This window comes from Hylobates moloch, unplaced genomic scaffold (genome assembly GCF_009828535.3).
Source record: "Hylobates moloch isolate HMO894 unplaced genomic scaffold, HMol_V3 SCAFFOLD_24, whole genome shotgun sequence".
Taxonomy (NCBI): domain Eukaryota; kingdom Metazoa; phylum Chordata; class Mammalia; order Primates; family Hylobatidae; genus Hylobates; species Hylobates moloch.
Window position 1 is genome coordinate 685270 of NW_026652299.1, and position 22653 is coordinate 707922.

Consider the following 22653-nt stretch of genomic DNA (forward strand, 5'->3'; position numbering starts at 1 on the left):
CTCCTGCCTCAGCTTCCCGAGTAGCTGGGATTACAGGCGCGCACCACATCACACAGCTAATTTTTTTCCATTTTTAGTAGAGACAGGGTGTCTCCACGTTGGCCAGGCTGGTCTTGAACTCCTGACCTCAGGTGATCTGCCCGCCTCGGCCTCCCAAAGTGCTGGGATTACAGGCGTGAGCCACCACGCCCGGCCCTCTGCACAAGTCTTTTACATTTGCTAAGGTTTGCCTTATGGCCCAGGATATGGTATATCTTGGTCTCTGTTCTGAGGACACTAGAAAAGAATGTGAATTCTGTGATTGTTGAGTGGTGTGTTCTGCAAACGTCAATTAGATCCTATTGGTTGATGGTGTTGCTCTGCTCTACCTTCATGACTATCTGCCTAGTTATTCTAGCAGCTGCTGAGTTGGGGGCTGCAGTCGTCAACTGCAACAGCAGGCTTGTCTCTTCCTCCTTTCAACTCTATCAGTGTCTGCTTTATACATGCTGAAGGTCTGCTGTTTGCTGTACACACATTTGGGATTGTTGTATCTTCCCACTGGGTTCTTTTATCATTACATAATGTACCTCTTTTTCCCAAGGAATTTCAACAGCCACTCCCGCTTTTTAAAATTAATGTTTACATGATACACTTTTGCCATCCTTTTACTTTCGATGTGCCTATGTTGTTATGTTTGAAGTGAGTTTCCGCATATAGTAGACATCATATAGCTGGGTCAGGTTTTTTTTTTTTTTTTTTTGAGACAGTGTCTCGCTCTGTTCCCCAGGCTGGAGTGCAGTGGCACCATCTCGGCTCACTGGATGCTCCACCTCCCGGGTTCACGCCATTCTCCTGCCTCAGCCTCCCTAGTAGCTGGGACTACAGGCGCCCGCCAACACGCCCGGCTAATTTTTTGTATTTTTTAATAGAGACGGGGTTTCACCGTGTTAGCCAGGATGGTCTTGATCTCCTGACCTCGTGATCCGCCCACCTCGGCCTCCCAAAGTGCTGGGATTACAGGCGTGAGCCACCGCGCCTGGCCAATAGCTGGGTCAGGTTTTGTATCCACTCGGCAAACCTCTGTCTTCTAATTGGTGTGTTTAGGCCATTTACATTTAAATTAGTGATATATTAGGGCTTACACTTGCCATTTAATCATGTTCGTTCTCTCATGCTTTACTGTGGGATACTTGAATGTTTTTTAGAATTCCACATTATGTTTTTGAGGATATCACCATACACATATGCAACTCATCGGTCTATTGGCATCTGTGATTTTCCACCTCGAGTGAGTGGAGAAACCTTCCTTCCACTTAAGTCCCTAACCCTTCTCACTGTTAAATACCTGGTTGTAGATATTTCCTCCGCATACATCACACACCACATCAGTGTTGTAATTTTTGCTTCAATCATCAAATATGATTAAAGAAACTCATGAGGTGAAAGATGGTCAGTGACACTGACTTCTATTTTTATCCAGTCCATTGTTCTCAACTTTCTGGAGGCCCCAGCCCTCTTCTGTTAAAATTATCTTTCTGGGCCGGGCACAGTGGCTCACGCCTGTAATCCCAGCACTTTGGGAGGCACTGAGGCAGGCGGATCACCTGAGGTCAGGAGTTCAAGACCAGCCTGACCAACATGGAGAAACCCTGTCTCTACTAAAAATAAAAAATTACTCGGGTGTGGTGGCACATGCCTGTAATCCCACCTACTCAGGAGGCTGAGGCAGGAGAATTGCTTGAACCTGGGAGGCAGAGGTTGCGGTGAGCCGAGATCATGCCATTGCACTCCGGCCTGGGCAACAAGAGCAAAACTCCATCTCAAAAAAAAAAAATTATCTGTTTACAGGGTATCCTTTATGCATTCCTTAAAGGTAGGTCTGCTAGCAATAAATTCTATTAGTTTGCCTGAGAATATCTTTACTCCTCCTCCATTCCTGAAGGATAGTTTTGCTGGGTAGAGGACTCAGTCAATAGCTCTTTCCCCTTTACGGTTGAACAACGGCAGGTCACTTCCTTCTGGCCTTTTGTGGTTTTGGTTAAGAAATCTGCCTCCATTCGAATTGGTGTTCCTCTCTAGGCAAGACATCATTTCTCTCTGGCAGTTAGTATTTTTCCTCCTTCTGTCTTTAGTTTCCAGGAGTTTGTGATGTGTCTTAGTATGGGGTTTTTGGAGGGCTTGTCCTATGAAGGCTTGTTCAGCTTCTGGAATCTGTGGATTTATGTTTTTCATTGAATTGGGGGAGTTTTCAGCCTTTTTTTTTTTTTTTTTGAGATGGAGTCTTGCTCTGTCACCCAGGCTGGAGTGCAGTGGCATGCTCTCGGCTCACTATAACCTCCACCTCCTGGGTTCAGGCAATGCTCCTGCCTCAGCCTCCCCGAGTAGCTGGGATTACAGGTACCCACCACCACACCCGGCTAATTTTTGTATTTTTAGGAGAGATGGGGTTTCACCATGTTGTCCAGGCTGGTTTCAAACTCCTGACCGCAGGTGATCTGCCCACCTTGGCCTCACAAAGTGCTGGGATGACAGGCATGAGCCACCGCACCCGGCCTGGTTCTTATGACTGCTTTAAAATTCTTGGCAGATGATTCCAACATGTGACCTATCTTGGAATTCACAACCGTTACCTTACCACGTTCAGGTTGTGGCTTTCCTGGTTCTCGGTATGATAAGTGATTTCCAGATGTATCCTGGACATTTGGGTTATGACGTTTGGAGACTCCTGGTCCTACTCTATTTTACCAGGCAGTTGCTCTGTTCAGGTTCGGGGTGTAGATTTCAGCCTATTTTTGTGGTCTGTCATTCCAACAGCAGTTTCGTTTTCAGAGCCCTGGCACTGCCCTCCTCGTCTGCTTTATTCTTCTGGCTCTCCTGGGACTGCTGCTCCTTTCCCATGGGTGCCGCCTGCAGGAGTGAAAGGTACCTCCCTGGGTCGCCTGGTGTCACTGGGCTACCTTTTGCTGTGTCAGGACAGAACATGATCATTCTGGGTCTCTTTGTGCTACGAGAGGAAGGGCATATTTCAGGCTCCTCTGACACTACCTGTGCAGACTGTCCACTCGAACCCCAGTTGCACAGCACAGGTTAATGCACCTGCAGCAGCTTTAAAATCGGCCCTGAAAGCAGACTGTGGGGTGGAGGTGGCAGCTACCCTCTAGGTCTCTGTTGGGCGTCCCCTTTCCCAGGGCTTTGGCCAGAGAGAGGAGGCTTTTCTTGGAGAATTTCTGTCTGTGCCTGTTAGCTGTTCTGGGCCACAGGCTTCCCTGGGGACTAGTGCAGGAACATATGAGAGAAAAAGAAAACCCAGGGGACCCACCACCTTCCTGTTCCTCCAGTCCAGAGGTCTCCAGCCTCTCTGTCAACTCTCAAGCTCCTTTCCTCGTCACCTGCTATGTGCAGGGTATTTTGTTGTATTTCAATGGGAAGAGCAAGGAAAAGTGAAGTCCCACCACCGCAATTCAAGCACTTATTATTTCTCATCTTCACCACTGCCACAGCCTTCCGAGGGCTCCCGAACAACCCATTCAACAGAAGCCAAAGGGGTCCTTGAAAAATGCAGACTCGATCTTGCCAATCTCCCACCTTGAAATCCTTAGTCCCCCATGTTTTAGGACAGAGGCCCCATGGCCTGGCCCCACCCATCTGCTCACTCCCTGCCTGCTCCCGTGACCAGGGTCAGCCTCCCTCCCTCCCTGTTTGCTACCTGGGGCTGCCATAACAAAGCACCCTAGGCTGGGCAGCTGAATGAAATAAACCGATTTCTCAAGATCAGGGTCAGGGCTGGCTCCTCCTGAGGTCTGTCTTCATGCTCATACTGCATTCTCCCTGTATGTACATCTGTCTCCAAAATTTCTCCTTTTATGAGGACAGCAGTCATATTGAATGAGTGCCCAACCTGATGACTTCATCTCACCTCAATCACGTCTACAAAGACCTTGTCTCCAAACAGGGTCACACCCTGAAGTATGGGGGTTAGGACTTCAGCATATGAATTTTGGGGAGACATCATTCAGCCCTAACACTCCCATGAGGACTTTGCCCATGCTATTTCCTCTGTCTGCAACACTCCCTGTCTCCCACCTCCGCCCTTTCACCTGGCTATGTGATGTGGTTTGGCTGTGTCTCCACCCAAATCTCATCTCGAATTGTAGCCCCCACAATTCCCACGTGTTGTGGGAAGGACCCAGTGGGAGGTAACTGAATAATGGGGGCAGGTCTTTCCTGTGCTGTTCTCATGATAGTGAATAAGTCTCATGAGATCTGACGATTTTATACGGGGGAGTTTCCCTACACAGGCTCTCTCATTCTCTCTTTGCCTGCTGCCATCATGTAAGATATGACTTGCTCCTTCCTGCCTTCGGCCATCATTGTGAGGCCTCCCCAGCCGTGTGGAACTGTGAGTCCACTAAACCTTTCCTGTATAAATTACCCAGTCTCGGCTATGTGTTTATTAGCAGCGTGAAAACGGACTAATACACTGTGTTTACTTACTCTTCATATTTCACCTCTGCTACCATTTGTTCAGGAAAGCCTTACAAGTCTAGTTCAACATTCCTTGACGCTCATTCTTTCAGGACCATTGTGGTTAAACATATTAATTTATCTTTCCATTAAGGGCTATCTCATCCTGCAAGACCCGAAGATCTGGGAGAGCAGGGACCGTGGCCAGTTTCTGCATCATTGTCATCCTGTCCCACGTGTTGCAGATAGTGCCTGGTCAAACAAATGCCTGTTGCAGGAACCAATGAATGAAGATTACTGAATATGCTACATAACGACATTTAAGAGGTACAAATGGGCCGGGCGCAGTGGCTCACGCCTGTAATCCCAGCACTTTGGGAGGCCGAGGCGGGCGGATCACGAGGTCAGGAGATTGAGACCATCCTGGCTAACACGGTGAAACCCCGTCTCTACTAAAAATACAAAAAATTAGCTGGGCATGGTGGCAGGCGCCTGTAGTCCCAGCTCCCAGCTACTTGGGAGACTGAGGCAGGAGAATGGAGCGAACCTGGGAGGCAGAGCCTGCAGTGAGCGGAGATCACACCACTGCACTCCAGCTTGGGCAACACAGCAAGACTCCATCTCAAAAAAAAAAAAAAAAAGAGGTACCGATGAACACCACCATTTTGCAACACGAAGGTCAACAACAAAAAAGAAGGTCAAACTTGAAGTTCTGTCCTAAAATTACACACATTCTGCCTTTAGAAAACTCAGTGCATGGTCACAGATGAGAAGTGCCTGGCTAACCAGACTTGGGGACTCCTGGTTTGCAGTGAATGCTGTCAAATTCGCGTTTCAGGCTGGGCTCACAGCAACTCCGCCTCCAAGCTGTTTAGGCGCCTCTGTCTCCACTCAAGTCCATAGTCAAGATCACTACTGTGAAACACTGTCTTGCTTTTAATTTTCAAGCTGCCTTGTTATTTCTTGGGAGTGGGCCAAGCTAACTTTAGGAGGAACTTAGTTTGTAGTTTAACTTTGAAACAAAGACGATAACAGCCCTTTCCTAAAGCCAACCTCCTTCTTGCCTGGGGACCAGAATGCCTTTGTAAGACTAACACATGAGCCACAAGATTAGAAATTGTGGTTTGAGTCATGCAGCTAGAGGCCACAAGATTCCAAACCTCCCCAATTGCTCCTTAGGATAACATCACTATCGTAAACTCTAAGATTGGTACTCGAGATATTTTTCAGACTCTGCATTCTGATGCACCAGCTGCCACCACCCACACCACTAATCTGGCTCAACCAGTTCTGTGATCCCACCCAGGAACAGAAGACAGCAAGAGAATCAACTTTGACTCTCCATGGTTTCATCTCCAACCCGACCAATCAGCACTGCCCTCTCTCTGGCCCCCTACCTGCCTAATTATCCTTAAATGACCCGTCTCAAGATTTTCAGAACCTGTTTTGAGTAAAAAAGCTCCAGTGTCCTTTAGCCAGTTTCTGCATGTATTAAACTCTCTACTGCAATTCCCCGTCTTGATAAATTGGCTCTACCTGGGCAGCGAGTAAGGCGAACCTATTGGGCGGCTACGCCTGAGATCTAATCACAGGCTGCACATGAAGCCCAGACCAGGCACCTGTCTTACACCACAGGGGGGATCCAGTCCACAGAACCAGCGCCCTTCCCTCCTGGAACGGTCCTTCCCAAAGCCAGAGGGGCTCTAGGCGGCTCAAAGAGGGGCTTCCCGGCTACCCTGGTCCCAGGCGGGACACCAGTTTCCTTCTCCAAGCCCTCCATGCTGCAGGGCAGGATTCCCTTGGGGCAGGCCTAGGCCTACAGCCCGGGGCCCACATCCCGAGCGAGCTGCACCCTCCCGAGACCTTTCCCATCTGTACAGTGGGGACAGGACAAGGCCCAGCAGGCCGGCTGGCGGGGGCTCCGGCGACAGCGCGGGACAGCGGGCGAGTACGATGGGACAAGGGCACAAGCCCACGTGCGCACCGGCTGGGAAGAAGGAGCCCGGCACCCCGCCCCCAGCGCCGACCGGAAGTGCTGCCGTAATCCGCGCTGAGCGCCGCGAAAACGCCGTTCCCCCTAGTGACCGGCGACGCGGGTAAGATGGCGGCGCTCGGGGTGGCTGAGGCCGTTGCGACCCCACACCCGGCCGAGGGGGCCGAGGGGGCCGAGACGGCAGAGGCGGCGGAGCTGAGCCGCGCCCTGAGCCGCCTGCTGCCCGGGCTGGAGGCCGACAGCAAGCCGGGCCGGCGGCGCGCCTTGGAGGCCCTGCGGCGCGCGCTGGAAGAGCCGGGCCCTGCCGCCAACCCCACCGCTTTCCAGGGCCCCTGGGCGCGCCTGCTGCTGCCGCGCCTGCTGCGCTGCCTGAGCGACCCCGCCGAGGGCTGCCGCGCGCTGGCAGTGCACCTGCTGGGTCTGGGCCTGCGCCGCGCCGCGCGGCCCTGCGATGCCCTGCCGCGCCTGCTGCCCGCGCTCGCCGCGCGCTTGGCCGGCCCCGAGCCCGCGCGCCGCCCGCCTGAGGCCTGCGAGGAGCTGCGCCTGGCCCTTGTGCAGCTGCTGGGCCTGGCGGTGGACCTGTGCGGCGCCGCGCTCGCGCCCCACCTGGACGACGCTCTGCGCGCGCTACGCTGCTGCCTGCTCGACCCCTTCGCCGCCGTGCGCCGCGAGAGCTGCAGCTGCGCCGCCGCCCTGGCGCAGGCCACGCCCGGTGAGCACCCCGGGCCCCGCTCCCACACCCCACCCCACACTCTCACCTCCACCTCCGCGGCCGCTCTCACAACCCCCGCGGCTCGGCCCCGCCCCCCTCCACGCCCGCACCTCCCCCGACATCCCGGCCCGCCGAAGCGCCGCATCCCCCACCCGCCTGCCCCAAATCCCCCCCCGCCCGGCCCCCCTCCTCCCACCACCACTGCGTCCCCTGCCTCACGTCCCGCCACCAACGCACCCTTCACCCGCTCCCTTGTCCTCTACCCCCATGTACCTGTTTCCTGCGCTGCCATCTGCTCCTTGCCCCGTGACCCCTGTTCCTGCTTGGCCCTCACTCACCTCACCCCCTGTCCCCTTCCTCCCCGCCTCCACCCTCCACGCCCCAAGCCCCGCCCCCCACCTGCCTGCTTCCTGTGCCCCCTCCACCTGCCTATCCTGTGCCATCCTCCTCCTTGCACCCCGCCCTCCCGCGACCCTCACCTCCCACCCTCCTCCCTGCCTGAGCGCCCCCCAACCCGGGCCCACGAGCCAGCACTCCTGTCCAGATCCCTGGAAACCACCGCAGAAATTCCTGTTAGGCGGTTTGGGGTGGGGTGTGCCCTGATAGCTGCCCCGTTTCCTTCCCTCGGGGGGCTTGCAGGACTTGCACCTGGTTGAGGGGACGCGCTTTGAGACTCTGCTCTGGTCATTTCACTTTCTGTCCCATTCATCCTACTCCCCTGCCTTCCCGCTCTGGCTTGGACCACGGTCCTAAGTGGAAGGAGGCCGCTTCTCCCCTCCACTTTATAACGTTCCGCATCTTTTTTAGAGCTCTGATCTGATCCGGTCGTTCCGTTTCCTTAACCGGCCATTCCTGCAAGGTCTTGCCCTTTCCCTCCCCTGGCTGGGATGTGGAATGATAGCAGGCGCCTCTTCCTGCTGGCGGGAAGGCTTTCGGGAGGAGGGAACACTGGTGCTCTAAATCCCTGGGCGGTAGGGAGCAGGAAAGCAGTGAGGGATCTGGTCAGCTCAGGCCGTCCCAGTGATGTCCCAGTGATGGTTTGAATGTAGTGGGAATTGCAGGGGGTGTCAATAAGAGTGGCAGACCCGAGTTCAGGTTCTTAAAAGATCACTGTAGCTGCATGGAGAATAGATTCCAGAAGTAGAGGAAGAGCTGGACTTGGGGAAATGCCGAGATTTCCACGTTGGTTAACTTTGGATTTCACATGGTCCAGAACTCCTGTGGAGCTCCGGGAAGAGCCTCGGGCTGGACATAGCCCTTGAGAATTCCTGGCATCTAATGTATTTCTTCTTCAACCTCAACCACTTCCCTACCCACCCGGTCTGTGAATCGGCCCCACGGGCTGCTCCCACTTCCTCCAGGGAGCTCCTCCCGGCCTTGCCACGTTCCCTCCCTGGACCACAGGTTCCATAGGACAGCACCATACCCGCTTGTGCCCCAGCCCCAAGCGCAGCCTGCCGGGGTATGTGCTCACTGGTTGCTGTGGGGTGAGGGACTGTGCCTCTGCCTGGAGCATCCCCTCATCTCCAGCACCTCTGGCCCCCCTCTCCCCTGGGTGGGGAGCCTCATCTCTGGCCCTGGTCACACTGGGCAGTGGCAGAGAGATTGAGGCGCTCGCCCAAAGTCTCATTGGAATAGCTGTTTCCCAGACGGGCCCCAAGTAGTGCAGAGCTGAGGCAAGAGGCGGCCTGGATGCCAGAGACCCTTTGGTTCTGACTTTTTTTGTTGTTGTGTGTTTTTGTTTTTTTTTTGGAGACAGAGTGAAACTCTGTCTCCCAGGCTGGAGTGCAGTGGGGCGATCTCTGCTCAGTGCAACCTCCGCCTCCTGAGTTCAAGCGATTCTCCTGCCTCAGCCTCCCAAGTAGCTGGGATTACAGGCGCCTGCTACTTCTTGTTCTGACTTTCTGCGGGGACTTTACAAATAAGAAGTACAGTGGCTTTGCCTGGAGTGGTGCTGGCCCAGCTTCCTGGAGGAGCCTGGGGTCTGGTCTCAGGTGCCGCTGGGACTGCGGCCTCACCTTTGTCCTCTGGGCTCGGCTTCTTTCTTCTGGCCAGTGTCCCCCTCAGGCCTCCACCTTGGCTTCAGCAGGTCCAGGCTCTCCTGTCTTCAGCCACAGTGGGGTTGCACCCCCAGCCTTTCCCCGCTGGTCCTCCTAAGCCCCTGGGTTGTGCAGGTGTCATCAGGGTGGGACGCATGTCCCTGAGCCTCTTCCCGTGCCGGGTGGTACAGAGCACTGCTTGGCAGCCTGGGTTGTGTTCTGTTCCTGCAGCAAGGACCTGGAGTGGGAGAGGAAGGGAGGTGAGGAGCTCACAGGCAGGCAGCCGTCCTCTGGAAGCCCACAGAGCTGGGCGAGGCGTGTGAGCAGCTCTGGTAACTGGGGGCCTCCCTGTCCCTCAGACCACTTCCACATGCAGTCGGAATCTCTGATCGGGCCCCTGATGCAGACCATCTCCCACCAGCACTGGAAGGTCCGCGTGGCCACCATTGAAGCCACAGGCGCAGTGATCCAGTTTGGCAACGGGAAGTCGGTGGACGACGTGCTTTCCCATTTTGCTCAGCGACTGTTTGATGACGTCCCGCAGGTAACTGGTGTTTCTCCTGGACAGTCTGTTCTCTCCACCACAGGCGGGCTGACGTGCTATTTTTAACTAACTCACTTGTTCTTTTTTCAGAATGCTGCATGCACCAAATGTCCTTTCATTATTCCTAGTCACAGGATGTTCCTATTCACATCTTGGAAAAACTAGAAGAGAGCTGAACTGTTTTAATGTTTGATGTTATGAATTCCAAGGATGTTAGAAAGGATGACGTGTGTAGTTACTGTCTCTTAGACACGGTGTGCACTTCAGCAGTTGCAGAAGCTTCCTTAGTGCTCCCATCCATCAAGACGCACTTTCCCGAAAAGCCACCATGGTTGGTGGACCTGGCCTGGGAGAAGCGTGGAGCCGGGGTTGGTTTGTTGGGGATAATTATGTCGTTGGGCTTTGGAACCCACCAAGAGATGGGCAGGCAGGCAGGAGTCCCACAGATGGGGCTGAGTGTTGGCTTCACTGCTGGCAGAATCTGGCCTGGAGGGCGTGTCTTGGATCTGTGGCCCCACTGACTTGCTAAAACTCCACACCCTGTGGCCACTGGGGAAGCTGAGTGACCTCGGATCTTTCTGTGTCTGAGTTTACCTGTCATTGTAGTCAGACATGTGGTCTTTTGTGTCTGGCTTCTTCACTGTGCATGGTTCCAGGTTTCAGCCTTGCAGAGGGAGGTTTCCTGATAAGAAATGGCTTGAAGGTGGTGAGTTGAAGAGTCACTCGGGGTATTCTGGGGCCGGGATGGAAGCCCTGACTCGCTCCCTCATCTCTGCTACTGGGGTCCTCCCGTAGGGCCAGCTCCAGGTGACACAGCACCTGCTCAGGACACCCCTGCTTTGCCTCCATGGCCAGGCTTCATTCTCGGGCTCTCTCCCTCCAGCGGCAGTGTGGCTGCCTGGGGGCTGCACACAAAGACACAGGAGGACCCCTTCCCACCAGGAGCCTTCGTTCACCCCCTTGGTCTTGTCAGGCCAGCGGAAGTTGAGTCACCATGTACGCTGGCCGGCCCCTCCTGGAGCTGGCGTGGGTTCAGCACCAGGCAGCACAGAGGGCCACTGAGCACATTAGGCTCTGCCCAGTGGGGAGAAAGTGGGCAGAGTGCGGGGTCAGTGTCCATGCTGCCCGGCACTTGCAGCAGGCACTTCTGGCACTGACTAAATACTTGGGCTGCAGAGGGCAGTTCAGGGGGCCAGGGCAAGAACAGAGCCCAGCAAGAAGTGCAGGCAGCCGGCTGGTTTTTCTCTCCCACCTTAAGCCTGAGGCAGAGCATGGCCCACAAGGGAAGTGGTGTCTGTGTAATGGGCCAAGTCTTACTCCTCAAAACAGTGTGATGACTCTGTATGGAGAGCTCTGTATGAATACTGAAGCTCCATAGCTGATAGCTGTCGGTGTAAGCCTACTGTCACTGTCTAAAAATACCGTCACTGTCTAAAAATACCGTCACTGTCTAAAAATACCGTCACTGTATCGATAGCTGTCTGTAAATACTGGAACTCTGTGGAGCACTCTCTGTAAATACTGGAACTCTGTAGCTAGCTGTAAACGGTGTAACTCGGTATAACTATACCGTAACTCTAAAAATACCATAACTGTGTGTCGATAGCTGTCTATAAATGCTATAACTGTATTGGTAGCTATACATAAACAGCCTATCTGTATCAATAGCTGTCTGTTAGAAAGCTGACATCACATTGTTGATCTAAAGCAAGCTTGTCCAACCTGCGGCCTGTGGGCCACATGCAGCCCGGGATGGCTTTGAATGCTGCCCAATGCCAATTCATAAACTTTCTTAAAATGTTATGAGATTTTTTTGTGATTTTTTTTTTTTCTTTTAGCTCATCAGCTATCATTAGTGTTAGTGTTATTTTATGCGTGGTTTTAGCTCGTCAGCTATCATTAGTGTTAGTGTTATTTTATGTGTGGTTTTAGCTCGTCAGCTGTCGTTAGTGTTAGTGTTATTTTATGTGTGGCCCAAGACGATTCTTCTTCCAGCATGGACCATTTCTTCCCAGTGGGGTTGGCGTCCTGTTGGCAGAGACCCTGCACGGCCCTTCACGTGAGATTCATGTGGAGTCACGGTGCTGCCCCTTTTACTCTCATCAGCCCTGTGACCCCGTCATGGAGCTCACTGTGGGCTCCTTGCAGACACCTCGACCCCCTCAACAACTCAGGGATTGGCGCCCTGGGACCCCATCCTTTCTGCACAGAAGGTCCTGACTGCCTTCTGACTCGTAGGAAACCTTCCGGCAGCCTGCTAGAGTCAGCTTAAATCACTGAACTTCACTGGAAGGGCCCGGAAATAACTTCATCTCCTCATTACAAGGCTCAGAGGCCTCAGAGCTCACTTAGGTAGCACAGCCAGGCGAGCCTCAGAGCAAGGTCAGGACGTGGGCGGTCTAGCCGCCCTGGAGCCTTAGGGCCCGGGACGGTGTCTGAAGTTGTGGAAAGGGGGTGTCCCAGTGCGGCAGGGGCTAATGCCTCTCCCCATGCTCACATGACTGCAGCTTCAAGCCCAGGACACTGACCGCACCCAGAACCCCAGCGAGGCAGGCAGGACGGATGTATGGCCGTGTAGTTGTGAAGCAGGCCCTGAACAAACTGCCCTGTGCCGCCCTCAGGTGGGTGGCTCATGGACTTCACCCTGCAGGGGTGCCCTGGTTGTCGCCAGGCCTGCAGTCGGCAGCTGCTCAGCTTTGCCGCAGTTTTCCTGCTCGATGTGTGCCGCTGGTGAGACCACCAGCCCTGTTGTTGTCAAGAGGGACCTTCTGGGAACAACAGATGTTACAGGAGAGGCTGGGGACGCATGGACAGCTTTTCAGAGATGAGTATTTGTCAAGTTCCTGCCAAGTACCTGTTTGCCATTTGTGTGCCTTCTTTTGAGAAGTGTCTATTCAGATCTGTCCATTTTTAAATCGGGTTATTAGATTTTTTTCTGTGAGTTTGAGCTCCTTATGGATTCTGGTTGTCAGTCCCTCGTCAGATGGGTATTTGTGCAGCTGTTTGCTCCCATCCTGTGGGTCGTCTCCTCACTGTTGATTGTTTTATTTGCTCTGCAGAAGCTTTTTAACTTGATGTGATCCCATTTGCCCAGGCCATGTCCCAGAGTTTCCCCAGTGTTTGCTTTTAGTGGTTTCATAGTTTGAGGTCTTAGATTGAGGTCTTTAATCCATTTTGATTTGATTTTTGTACATGGCGAGAGATAGGGGTCCAGTTTCATTTTTCTGCATATGAAGATCCAGTTTTCCCAGCACCATTTATTGAAGAAACTGTCCTTTCCCCAAGGTATGTTCTTGGCACCTTTGTCAAAATAAGTTCACTGTAAATGTATGGATTTAATTTCTGGGTTCTCTATTCTGTTCCATTGGTCTGTGTGTCTGTTTTTATGCCAGTGCCAAGCTGTTCTGGTCACGGTAGCTCTGTAGTATAAATTTTTTATGCCAGTACCATGCTGTTCTGGTCACGGTAGCTCTGTAGTATAAATTTTTTATGCCAGTACCATGCTGTTCTGGTTGCAGTAGCTCTGTAGTATAAATTTTTTATGCCAGTGCCATGTTGTTTTGGTTTCTGTAGCTCTGTAGTATAAATTGAAGTCAAGTAATGTCATCCCTCCAGTTTTTTGTTTGTTTTTGTCTTGTTTTGTTTTTTGTTCAGGATGGCTTTGGCTATTCAGCGTCTTTTGAGGTTCCATATAAATTTTAGGATTATTTTTTCTATTTCTGTGAAGAATGTCATTGGCATTTTGATAGGGATTGCATTGAGTCTGCAAATTGCTTTGGGTAGTATGGACATTTTAACAATATTGATTCTTCCAGTCCATGGAGTATGTTACCATTTTTTGTGTGTGTCCTCTTCAGTTTTCTCACATCAGTGTTTTATAGTTTTGTTTCTTTTTTTTTTGAGATGGAGACTTGCTGTGTCATCCAGGGTGGAGTGCAGTGGCGCGATCTCCGCTCACTGCAAGCTCCGCCTCCCAGGTTCACGCCATTCTCCTTCGTTAGTCTCCGGAGTAGCTGGGACTACAGGCGCCTGCCACCGCACCTGGCTAATTTTTTATGTTTTTAGTAGAGACAGTTTTACCATGTTAGCCAGGATGGTCTCAATCTCCTCACCTCGTGATCCGCCCGCCTCAGCCTCCCAAAGTGCTGGGATTACAGGCATGAGCCACTGCGCCCGGCCTTATAGTTTTCATTGTAGAGATCTTTCACTTCTTTGGTTAAGTTAATTCCTAGGTGTCTTATTTTGTTTGTAGCTATCGTAAATGGAATTACTTTCTTGATTTCTTTTTCAGATTTGTTCACTGTTGGCATGTAGAAATGCTACTGGGGCTTTTTTGGTGATTTTGTATCCTGCAACTTTACTGAATTTGTTTATCTGTTCTGATAGGTTTTTTGTGGAATCTTTAGGTTTTTCCAAATGTAAGATTATATCATTTGCAAACAAGAATAATTATCTTCCTTTTCAATTTGGATTCCCTTTATTTCTCTTGTCTAATTTGTTCTAGCTAGAGCTTCCAGTACTGTGTTGACTAACAGTGGTGAAAGCGAGCATCCTTGTGTTGCTCCAGATTTAGAAGAAAGGCTTTCAATTTTTCCCCATTCAGTGTGATACTAGCTGTGAGTCTCATATATGGCTTTTATTGTACTGAGGTGTGTTCCTTCTATACCCAGTTTTTTGAGGATTTTTATCATGAACGGATGTTGAATTTTATCAATACTTTTCAGCATCAATTGAAATAATCACATAGTTTTTGTCCTTCATTCTGCCGATATGATGTGTCACATTGATGGATTTGTGTATGTTGAGCCATCCTTGCATTCCTGGAATAAATCTCACTTGGTCATGACGAGTGATCTTTCTCATGTGCTGTTGAAACAGTGGAAATTTTGCGTCAGTGTTCATCAGGGATATTGTCCTGTAGTTTTCTTTTTCGATTGCATCTGTCTGGTTCTGGTATCAGGGTAGTACTGGCCTCGTAAATTAAGTTTGGAGGTATTCCTTCCTCTTCTATTTCTTGGAATAGTTTGAGTAGGAGTGACATTAGTTCTTTAAACGTTTGATAACATTTGGCAGTGAAGTATCGCAACCCAGGCTTTTCTTTGCTCGGTGGCTTTTCATTGTGGCTTCAATATCATTACTTGTTACTGGTCTGTTCAATGTTTGGATTTATGATTTAATCTGGGTAGGTTGTATGTGTCTAGGAATTTATCCATTTCTTCTAGGTTTTCCAATTTATTGGCATATAGTTGCTCACAGTATAGTTGCTCGTAGTGTATCTGCTCACGGTGTAGCTGCTCCCGGTGTTGCTCACGGTGTCGTTGCTCATATTGTAGTTGCTCATATTGTTGCTCACGGTGTTCTTCATGGTATAGCTGCTCACAATGTCCCTGCTCACAATGTCATTGCTCACCGTGAGTTGTTCATGGTGTAGCTGCTCCCCGGTGTAGCTGCTCACGGTGTCATTGCTCATATTGTTGCTCATGGTTTTCTTCATGGTGTAGCTGCTCACAGTGTCGCTACTCATGATGTCATTGCTCACGGTATAGTTGCTCACAGTCTCTAATGATGCTTTGAATTTCTGTGGTATCAGTTGTTTGTAATGTCCTCTTTGATCTCTGGTTTTATTTACTTGGGTCTTCTCTTTTTCTTAGTCTGGTTAAAGGTGTGTTGATTTTGCTTGTCCAAAAATCTAACTTTTCATTTCGTTGGTCTTTTGTATTTTTTTATTTCAATTTCATTTATTTCTGCTCTTATTTCTTGTCTTCTACTAATTTTGGGTTTGGTTTGCTCTTGCTTTCCTAGTTCTTTACAATGCAGTGTTAGGTTGCTGTTTGAAGTTATCTGCTCTTTGGATGTAGGTGCTAATTGCTATACACTTGCCTCTTAGTGCTGCTTTTGCTGTTTTCGCATATTGTGTTTCCACTTTCATTTAAGAATTTTTAAAATTTCCTTCTTAATTTCTTCATCGACTCATTGGTCATTCAGGAGCATATTATTTAATTTCCATGTATTTGTATAGTTTCCACAGTTCTTGTTATTAATTTCTAGTTTCATGTTTTAAGGCTTGTTTCGTGGCCTAACATATGGTCTGTCCTTGAGAATGATCCGTGTGCTGAGGAGAAGAATGTGTATTCTGTAGCTGTTGGATGCAATGTTCTATAAATATCTATGAGGTCCATTAGGTCTATAGTGCAGATTAAGTCTGATGTTTCTTTGTTGATTTTCTCTCTGGATGATTTGTCCAATACTGGAAGTGGAGCATTGAAGCCTCTAGCTGTTACTGTGTTGGAGTCTGTCTCTCTCTTTAGTAATATTTGGTTTATATATCTGGATACTCCAGTGTTGGGTGCATATATATATAAAGTTGTTATATCCTCTTGCTGAGTTGACCACTTTATCATTATATGATGACCTTTGTCTCTTAATATAGTTTTCGTCTTGAAATCTGTTTTGTCTAAGTACAGCTATTCCTGCTCTTTTTTGCTTTCCATTTGTATGGAATATCTTTTTTTGCATCCTTTTATTTTCAGCCTACGTGTGCCTTTTTGGTGATGTGTATTTCTTGTAGGCAACAGATAGCTAGGTCCTGTTTTTCTTTACCCATTCAGCCACTCTGTCTTTTGAATGGAGAGTTTAGTCTGCTTACGTTCAATGTTGTTATTGGTAAGTAAGGACTTACTCCTGCTGTTTTGTTGTTTTCTGGTTGTTTCGTGGTCTGCTCTTCCTTCTTTCTTGCCTTCTTGTCTTCCTTTTTATGAAGATGATTTTCTCTGGTGGTATGTTTTAATTTCTTTTTGTTTTTTGTGTGTGTGTGTGTATCTGTTGTAGCGTTTTTGTTGTTGTTGTTGTTGTTGTTGTTTTTGAGACGGAGTCTCGCTCTCTCGCCCAGGCTGGAGTGCAGTGGCGTGATCTTGGCTCACTGCAAGCTCCGCCTCCCGGGTTCACGCCATTCTCCTGCCTCAGCCTCTCCGAGTAGCTGGGACTACAGGCGCCCGCCACCACGCCCGGCTAATTTTTTGTATTTTTAGTAGAGACAGGGTTTCACCGTGGTCTCGATCTCCTGACCTCGTGATCCGCCCGCCTCGGCCTCCCAAAGTGCTGGGATTACAAGTGTGAGCCACCGCGCCCGGCCTGTTGTAGCGTTTTTTATTTGAAGTTACCATGAGGCTTGCAAATAACACAACCCATTATTTTAAACTGATGACAACTGAACACTGATTCCAAAAACAAACAAGCAAGCCAAGAAAAAAATGAATAAAAACTCTACAGTTTAATTTTATCCCCTCTGCTTTTTAACTTTTTGATGTTTTTACTTATATCACTTATATCTTTGTCTTGAAAAGTCATTGTAGTTATTTTTATTTTTATTCATTTATTTATTTTTATTGTTTTATTTTTGAGATAGAGTCTTGCTCTGTCACCCAGGCTGGAGTGTAATGGTGCCATCTCAGCTCACTGCAAGCTCTGCCTCCCAGGTTCAAGCGATTCTCCTGCCTCAGCCTCCCGAGTAACTGTGATTACAGGCACCCACCACCACACCTGGCTACTTTTTGTATTTTTAGTAGAGACAGGGTTTCACCATGTTGGCCAGGCTTGTCTTGAACTCCTGAGCTCAGGTGATCCGCCCACCTCGGCCTCCCAAAGTGCCGGGATTCCAGGTGTGAGCCACCGTGCCCAGCCAGTTAGTTATTTTTCATAGGCTCATCTTTTAGTCTTTCTACTCAAGATGTGAGTAGTTTACACATCACAGTTACAGTGTTACGACATTGTGTGTTTTTCTGTGTGCTTCCTGTTACCACTGAGTTTTATCCTTTTGGATGATTTCTTATTGCTCCTCAGCATCCTTATTTTTCAGATTGAAGAACTCTCTTTAACATTTCTTGTAGGACAGGTCTGATGATGATGAAATTCCTCAGCTTTTGTTTGCCTGGGAAAGCCTGTCTCCTTCATGTTTGAAGGATTTTTCACTGGATATACTAGGGTAAAAGTTTACTTTCCTTCAGCACTTTAAATAGGCCAAGCCACTGTCTCCTGGCCGGTGAGGTCTCCTCTGAGAAGTCGTTGCCAGGCGTACTGGAGCTGCGTTGTATGTGATTTGTTGTTTTTTCTCTTGCTGCTTTTAGAACCCTTTCTTCATCTTTGATCTTTGGGAGTTTGATTGTTAAATGTCTTGAGGTAGTTTTATTGGGTTAAATCTGGTTGGTGTTCTGTAGCCTTCTTGTACTTGAGTGCTGGTATCTTTTTCTGGGTTTGGAAAATTCTTTGATATTATCCCTTTGAGTAGACTTTCTACCCCCATTTCTCTCTACCTGCTCTTGAAGGCCAGGAACTCTTAGATTTGCCCCTTTGAGGCTATTTTCCAGATCCTGTACATGTGCTTCATTCTTTCTCTTCTTTTTTCTTTTGTGTCCTCTGTGTATTTTCAAATAGCCCATCTTCAAGCTGTTCACTAATTCTTTCTCCTGCTTAGTCAGTTCTGCTGTTAAGAGTCTCTGATGCATTCTTCAGTATGCTAATTGCATTTTTCAACTCCAGAATTTCTGCTTGATGCTTTTTAATTATTTCAATCTCTTTGTTAATTTCTCTGATAGGATTCTGAATTCCTTCTCCGTGTTATCTTGGATTTTGCTGGGCTTCCTCAAACAGCTATTTTGAGTTTTCTGTCTGAAAGGTCACCTATCCCTGTCACCCCAGGATTGGTCACCAGTGCCTTATTTAGTTCACTTGCTGAGGTCATGTTTTCCTGGATGCTCCTGATGCTTGTGGCTGTTGGTCGATCTCGCTAGGTATTTACTGTCATCTTTGCAGTCTGGGCTTGTTTGTACCCATCCTTCTTGGGAAGGCTTCTAATCCATTTATTTTGCTTTTTAGAAAAAAAAATTGAAAAACGTCCTGCTTTTTTAAACTCTTACATGGCAGTTCAGTGTTTAGTGCTGTTTTTGAACTAGAAGAAAACGGATAATTCGTCTCATGCTAATTGGAATTTGCAGGTTTCTTATGATACTAAGTAGAGACTGATAGAAAAGGTGGCAGTCCGTGAGACGCAGGAGCAGCCCCAAATCCCGGCCCTGTAGCCATCCTTGCTATGAGGTGAGATGTTTGAAGCTCCTTTCTGCAGAAGAAACCTATCTGTGGGTTCCGACGGACAGGTGGCCATCCTGGGCAGGGCCCCGCAGAGACCCTGGCACACATGCAGGAGGTCAGGGAGGAGAAAGCAGCGAGGCCAAACCCAGCGAGTTCAGACTGCTCCCCGGCTGCCGGCCTGGGGCAGAGTGTGCTCAGGCCTTGCCATGTGGCCCTGGACGCCTGCCCGTCTCCCGGAGAGGGCCGCATCACCGTACACCTGTTTGGGCTCGGGGCTGGCTGCAGTCTGTCTTGTCTCAGCCACGCCCTCTGCCCGACAGGCTTTCCAGCATCTCAGCACACGGCACTGGCTGAGCTTGGAGTTTGCCACTCACCTGGATTAGCGTCGTGGCACGTGCAGCCGTGAGTGGTGCCTGTCGACTGCATTAAACCCTGGGGTGTCTCTGCTCGAGACCCGCCGGTGCCATGCGTGAAGACGACAGTGACAGCTTGTTCTGTGGGGACTCTCTAGCCAGGTGGTGGAGTGGCCGTGGAGCTGGTTTGGGTTTCTCATAGTTGTTATCTGGGCACTTGTATTTGTGATTGCTAGTAAGGCTCTGTGTCAGTTAATAAGCCCCGCAAACGCACCACACGTTCCTGTGTCCCCTTGCGTGCTTCCCTGCTGCTCGCACGCCGAGAGTCGCCTGTGCGCACCACACGGGCAGCGGGAGTCAGGCGCGATGGGCCTCTCCTTGTGTGAACTTGTCCACCCCTCATGGGACGTTAGTGACGAGCCCTGTCAGTCATTCTTTCCCATCTTCCAGGTGGGAATGAACTTCGGAGCAGTCAGGCCAGGGCCCAGGTCCCAGGCCGGCAGGGGCGGATCCTAGGTGCATCTGCTTGGCTCTGGGCCTTGTTGGAGCCGGGGCGGAGCAGCCCCTCCTCTGAGTCCCAGCTTGTGACCACGCCATGGGCACAGCTACTGCTCGGGTGCCCTGCACCTATGACTGGCTGTGAGTGCTATTGCTAATGGTGCATGGCTGGGCAGAGACGCTTCATCCAAAGTGTCAGGAGGGATGAGGCTCCTGCTCCCCACAGCCCAGCCAGGGACTGATGGCACCACGGAGTCGGCCCCTGGCCTCTCAGGGGATGGCTCTGCAGCTCGTTCACACCCCAGAGCTCCCAGGATCAGTCTGCAGCTGGCGTCAGCCACACCACTTCCTCACCCAGCTTGTTCCTGGCCGTTCCCACTTCCCTTTAAGGAGTGTTGGTGCTGGTCCCCGTCTCAGGCATTGCCCTGTGGGAGCTTGGCTAGGGCACCTGGTGTGTGTTAAGGTGGTTTCTTCTGCCCACAGAGGCAAGTTAGGCAGAGGCCCTCGTGCCCCCTCTTCAGACACCCAGCAGCAGAACCGGGGACCCTACTGGTTTCCTCCAGAGGCCCTGGGCTCTGGGACCAGACGCCTTTGAGGTATGGCCACGGTGCACCACACTTGCTGTAGCCACAGCTCACAAAGCACCCAGGGTGAGACAGGCCAAGCTGGCTGGGAGGTTTTCATGCAGAAGACTTTGAATACGCAGCACGGCTCAGGCAGCAGCTGGGAGCCCGCGGGACAGAAGCATTCCTCTCCGGCCCAGACGGGGGGCCTGGTGGAGCTGGCTGGGACCCAGGCTTGGTGGTGCCCAGGACCCCAGCCACGCGCCTCTGCCTTGGGGATGGCATCCAGGTGGTGTTGGGTAGCCCGGGACCTGGCGCCGTGCCTCTGCCTCAGGCAGATCCGCATGGCAGCACTCAGAGCCGCACCGTGGCGTCAACCCTGGCGTCCCCTTTGCCTACACGAATCGTCATCCCTTCCTCTCGTGCACAGGTCCGGCGGGCGGTGGCCTCCGTGGTTGGCGGCTGGCTGCTGCGTCTGCGCGACCGCTACTCCTTCTTCCACAAGCTCATCCCTCTGCTGCTCAGTAGCCTCAACGACGAGGTGCCCGAGGTCAGGTATGTGGGCAGGCGGCCACGGGCCCTGTCTTCCTAAACAGTCGTGTATAGCAGTGGTGGTTTTCTTCGCTCAGAATCTGTCACAGAAACCTGCTGGTGTCCCTTCATCCCTGTGCTCCGAGAGGATGTGCCGTACAGAGGGCCTCTAGTTTTGTAAACGTCATTTCCCATCTTTTTAACATTTGACTGAGTACATGGACAGAGATCAGATGGCCCCGTTTGTGCACCGTCAATAGAGTGCTCACAAGATGAAGTGGAACTTCTGGCTCACCTTTTCTGGGGTTGGGGAGCTTCCCGCTCTCACACGATGGGGTCTTTGGGCGATCCGTGTCCTGGCGCAGCCCCGTGGCCTCCTAGGTGTCCCTGGGAACTTGCAGGGCCCTCCCCTGCGTGCCCTGCCCTGAGCCGCTGTTGTCTGTTGTGCTGCAGGCAGCTGGCTGCCAGCCTCTGGGAGGACGTTGGCCTGCAGTGGCAGAAGGAGAATGAGGAGGACCTGAAGGACAAGCTGGACTTCGCCCCTCCCACCCCACCCCATTACCCTCCATGTGGTGAGTGACCGCGGCAGAGGGGAGCGCCAGGAGGTGAGCCCTTGTTGGGTGGGAAAGGGGCTTCTGAGCCTGAAGGAGCTTCAGCTCTTGCAGTTCTGAGCCCAGGCCGCCACATTGGAAAGGTGCAGGCATCTCCCCACTGGGCTGGGACTCCTGCATCCCAGGCACCTGGGACCACCCTGCATCCTGGGCAGAGCACGTCTCTCCTCAGCATCTGGGGAGCCCCCACGCGCCTCGCAGTGACCTCTCCCCTCCTCTGGCCAGCTTTATTTTTAAAAAGCTGTGGGCTTCTGCAAGTGTCCAGCACACTGCTAGACGGTGTCCGCCCCCCTCCCTTGGCTGTGCACACAAGGGTGCAGTGAACTCTGGGTTCCTGGGCAGCTGTGCTGGTGGTTGGGGGTGTTGGAAACGGCGGGATGAGGGGCTCATCATTTCACCAAGACAGAGCTCGGCACGAGGGCCACGGATGAGGTGAGGTCTTCATGGTTCCTCGTGATTTCCAACCTGGGAACAGGGTCCCCTGCTCCGTGGCCTCCCCGCCCTTCCCACATTTGCTCCCTGGCCGTGTTGCGGGCACCCATGTGCATCTCTCCGCAGAGCCCAGCAGGTCTGGCTGAGTCTGAGTGGAGGCTCCCAGGTCCGGCCCCAGCACATTTGCCCCGCCACGCCGCCGGCCCACCTTGGGCTTCGTCTGTTTAGAAACCGCCCTCCTCGCGGGGCTGAGTGTCCTCCACTTGCACGCGGTCAGGTGCTTTCATCACTTGAGTCTGCGGGGCATCTTCTTAAAAGTGAATAATAGATACACGCTGACGAGGACAAAAAGTAGGTGAAGCGCAGCCCAAACCAGATGCCCAGCTCAAATCAATCAGATGCCCAGCCTGAATCAGATGCCCAGCTCAAATCACATGCCCGGCCCAAATCACATGCCCAGCCCAAATCAATCAGCTGCGCAGCCCAAATCAGATGCACAGCCCGAATCACATGCCCAGCCCGAATCGCATGCCCAGCCCGAATCAGATGACCGGCCCAAATCAATCAGATGCCCAGCCCGAATCAGATGCCCGGCCCAAATCAATCAGATGCCCAGCCCGAATCAGATGCCCAGCCCGAATCAGACCCGGCCCAAATCAGATGCCCGGCCCAAATCAGATGCACAGCCCGAATCACATGCCCGGCCCAAATCAGATGCCCGGCCCAAATCAGATGCCTGGCCCAAATCAGATGCACAGCCCGAATCACATGCCCGGCCCAAATCAGATGCCCAGCCTGAATCGCATGCCCAGCCCGAATCACATGCCCAGCCCGAATCAGATGCCCA

General features: G+C 51.4%; 2 protein-coding genes across 5 annotated transcripts in view; one reads left to right on the top strand and one right to left on the bottom strand.

The window, feature by feature from the left end:
• Positions 1-7507, bottom strand: part of PRKAR1B (protein kinase cAMP-dependent type I regulatory subunit beta) — a 171458-nt gene extending 163951 nt beyond the window's left edge. The window contains exon 1 of one of the 3 annotated variants that reach the window (XM_032145957.2): positions 7425-7507. The gene's annotated coding sequence lies outside the window, so the exon portion shown is untranslated. Of the gene's footprint in view, positions 1-7045; positions 7119-7197; positions 7217-7424 lie in introns of those variants that run through there. The other 2 variants (XM_058434435.1, XM_032145956.2) reach the window with 2 other exon arrangements.
• The window catches only part of DNAAF5 (dynein axonemal assembly factor 5), a 79903-nt gene continuing 63684 nt past the window's right edge, over positions 6435-22653 (top strand). Inside the window, exons 1-4 of one of the 2 annotated variants that reach the window (XM_058434433.1) lie at positions 6435-7151; positions 9550-9734; positions 20663-20787; positions 21217-21335. In XM_058434433.1, coding sequence (XP_058290416.1) covers positions 6548-7151; positions 9550-9734; positions 20663-20787; positions 21217-21335 — 1033 coding nt within the window. In that variant the 5' untranslated portion in view covers positions 6435-6547. The remainder of the gene's footprint in view (positions 7152-9549; positions 9735-20662; positions 20788-21216; positions 21336-22653) is intronic. The other variant, XM_032145954.2, reaches the window with a different exon arrangement.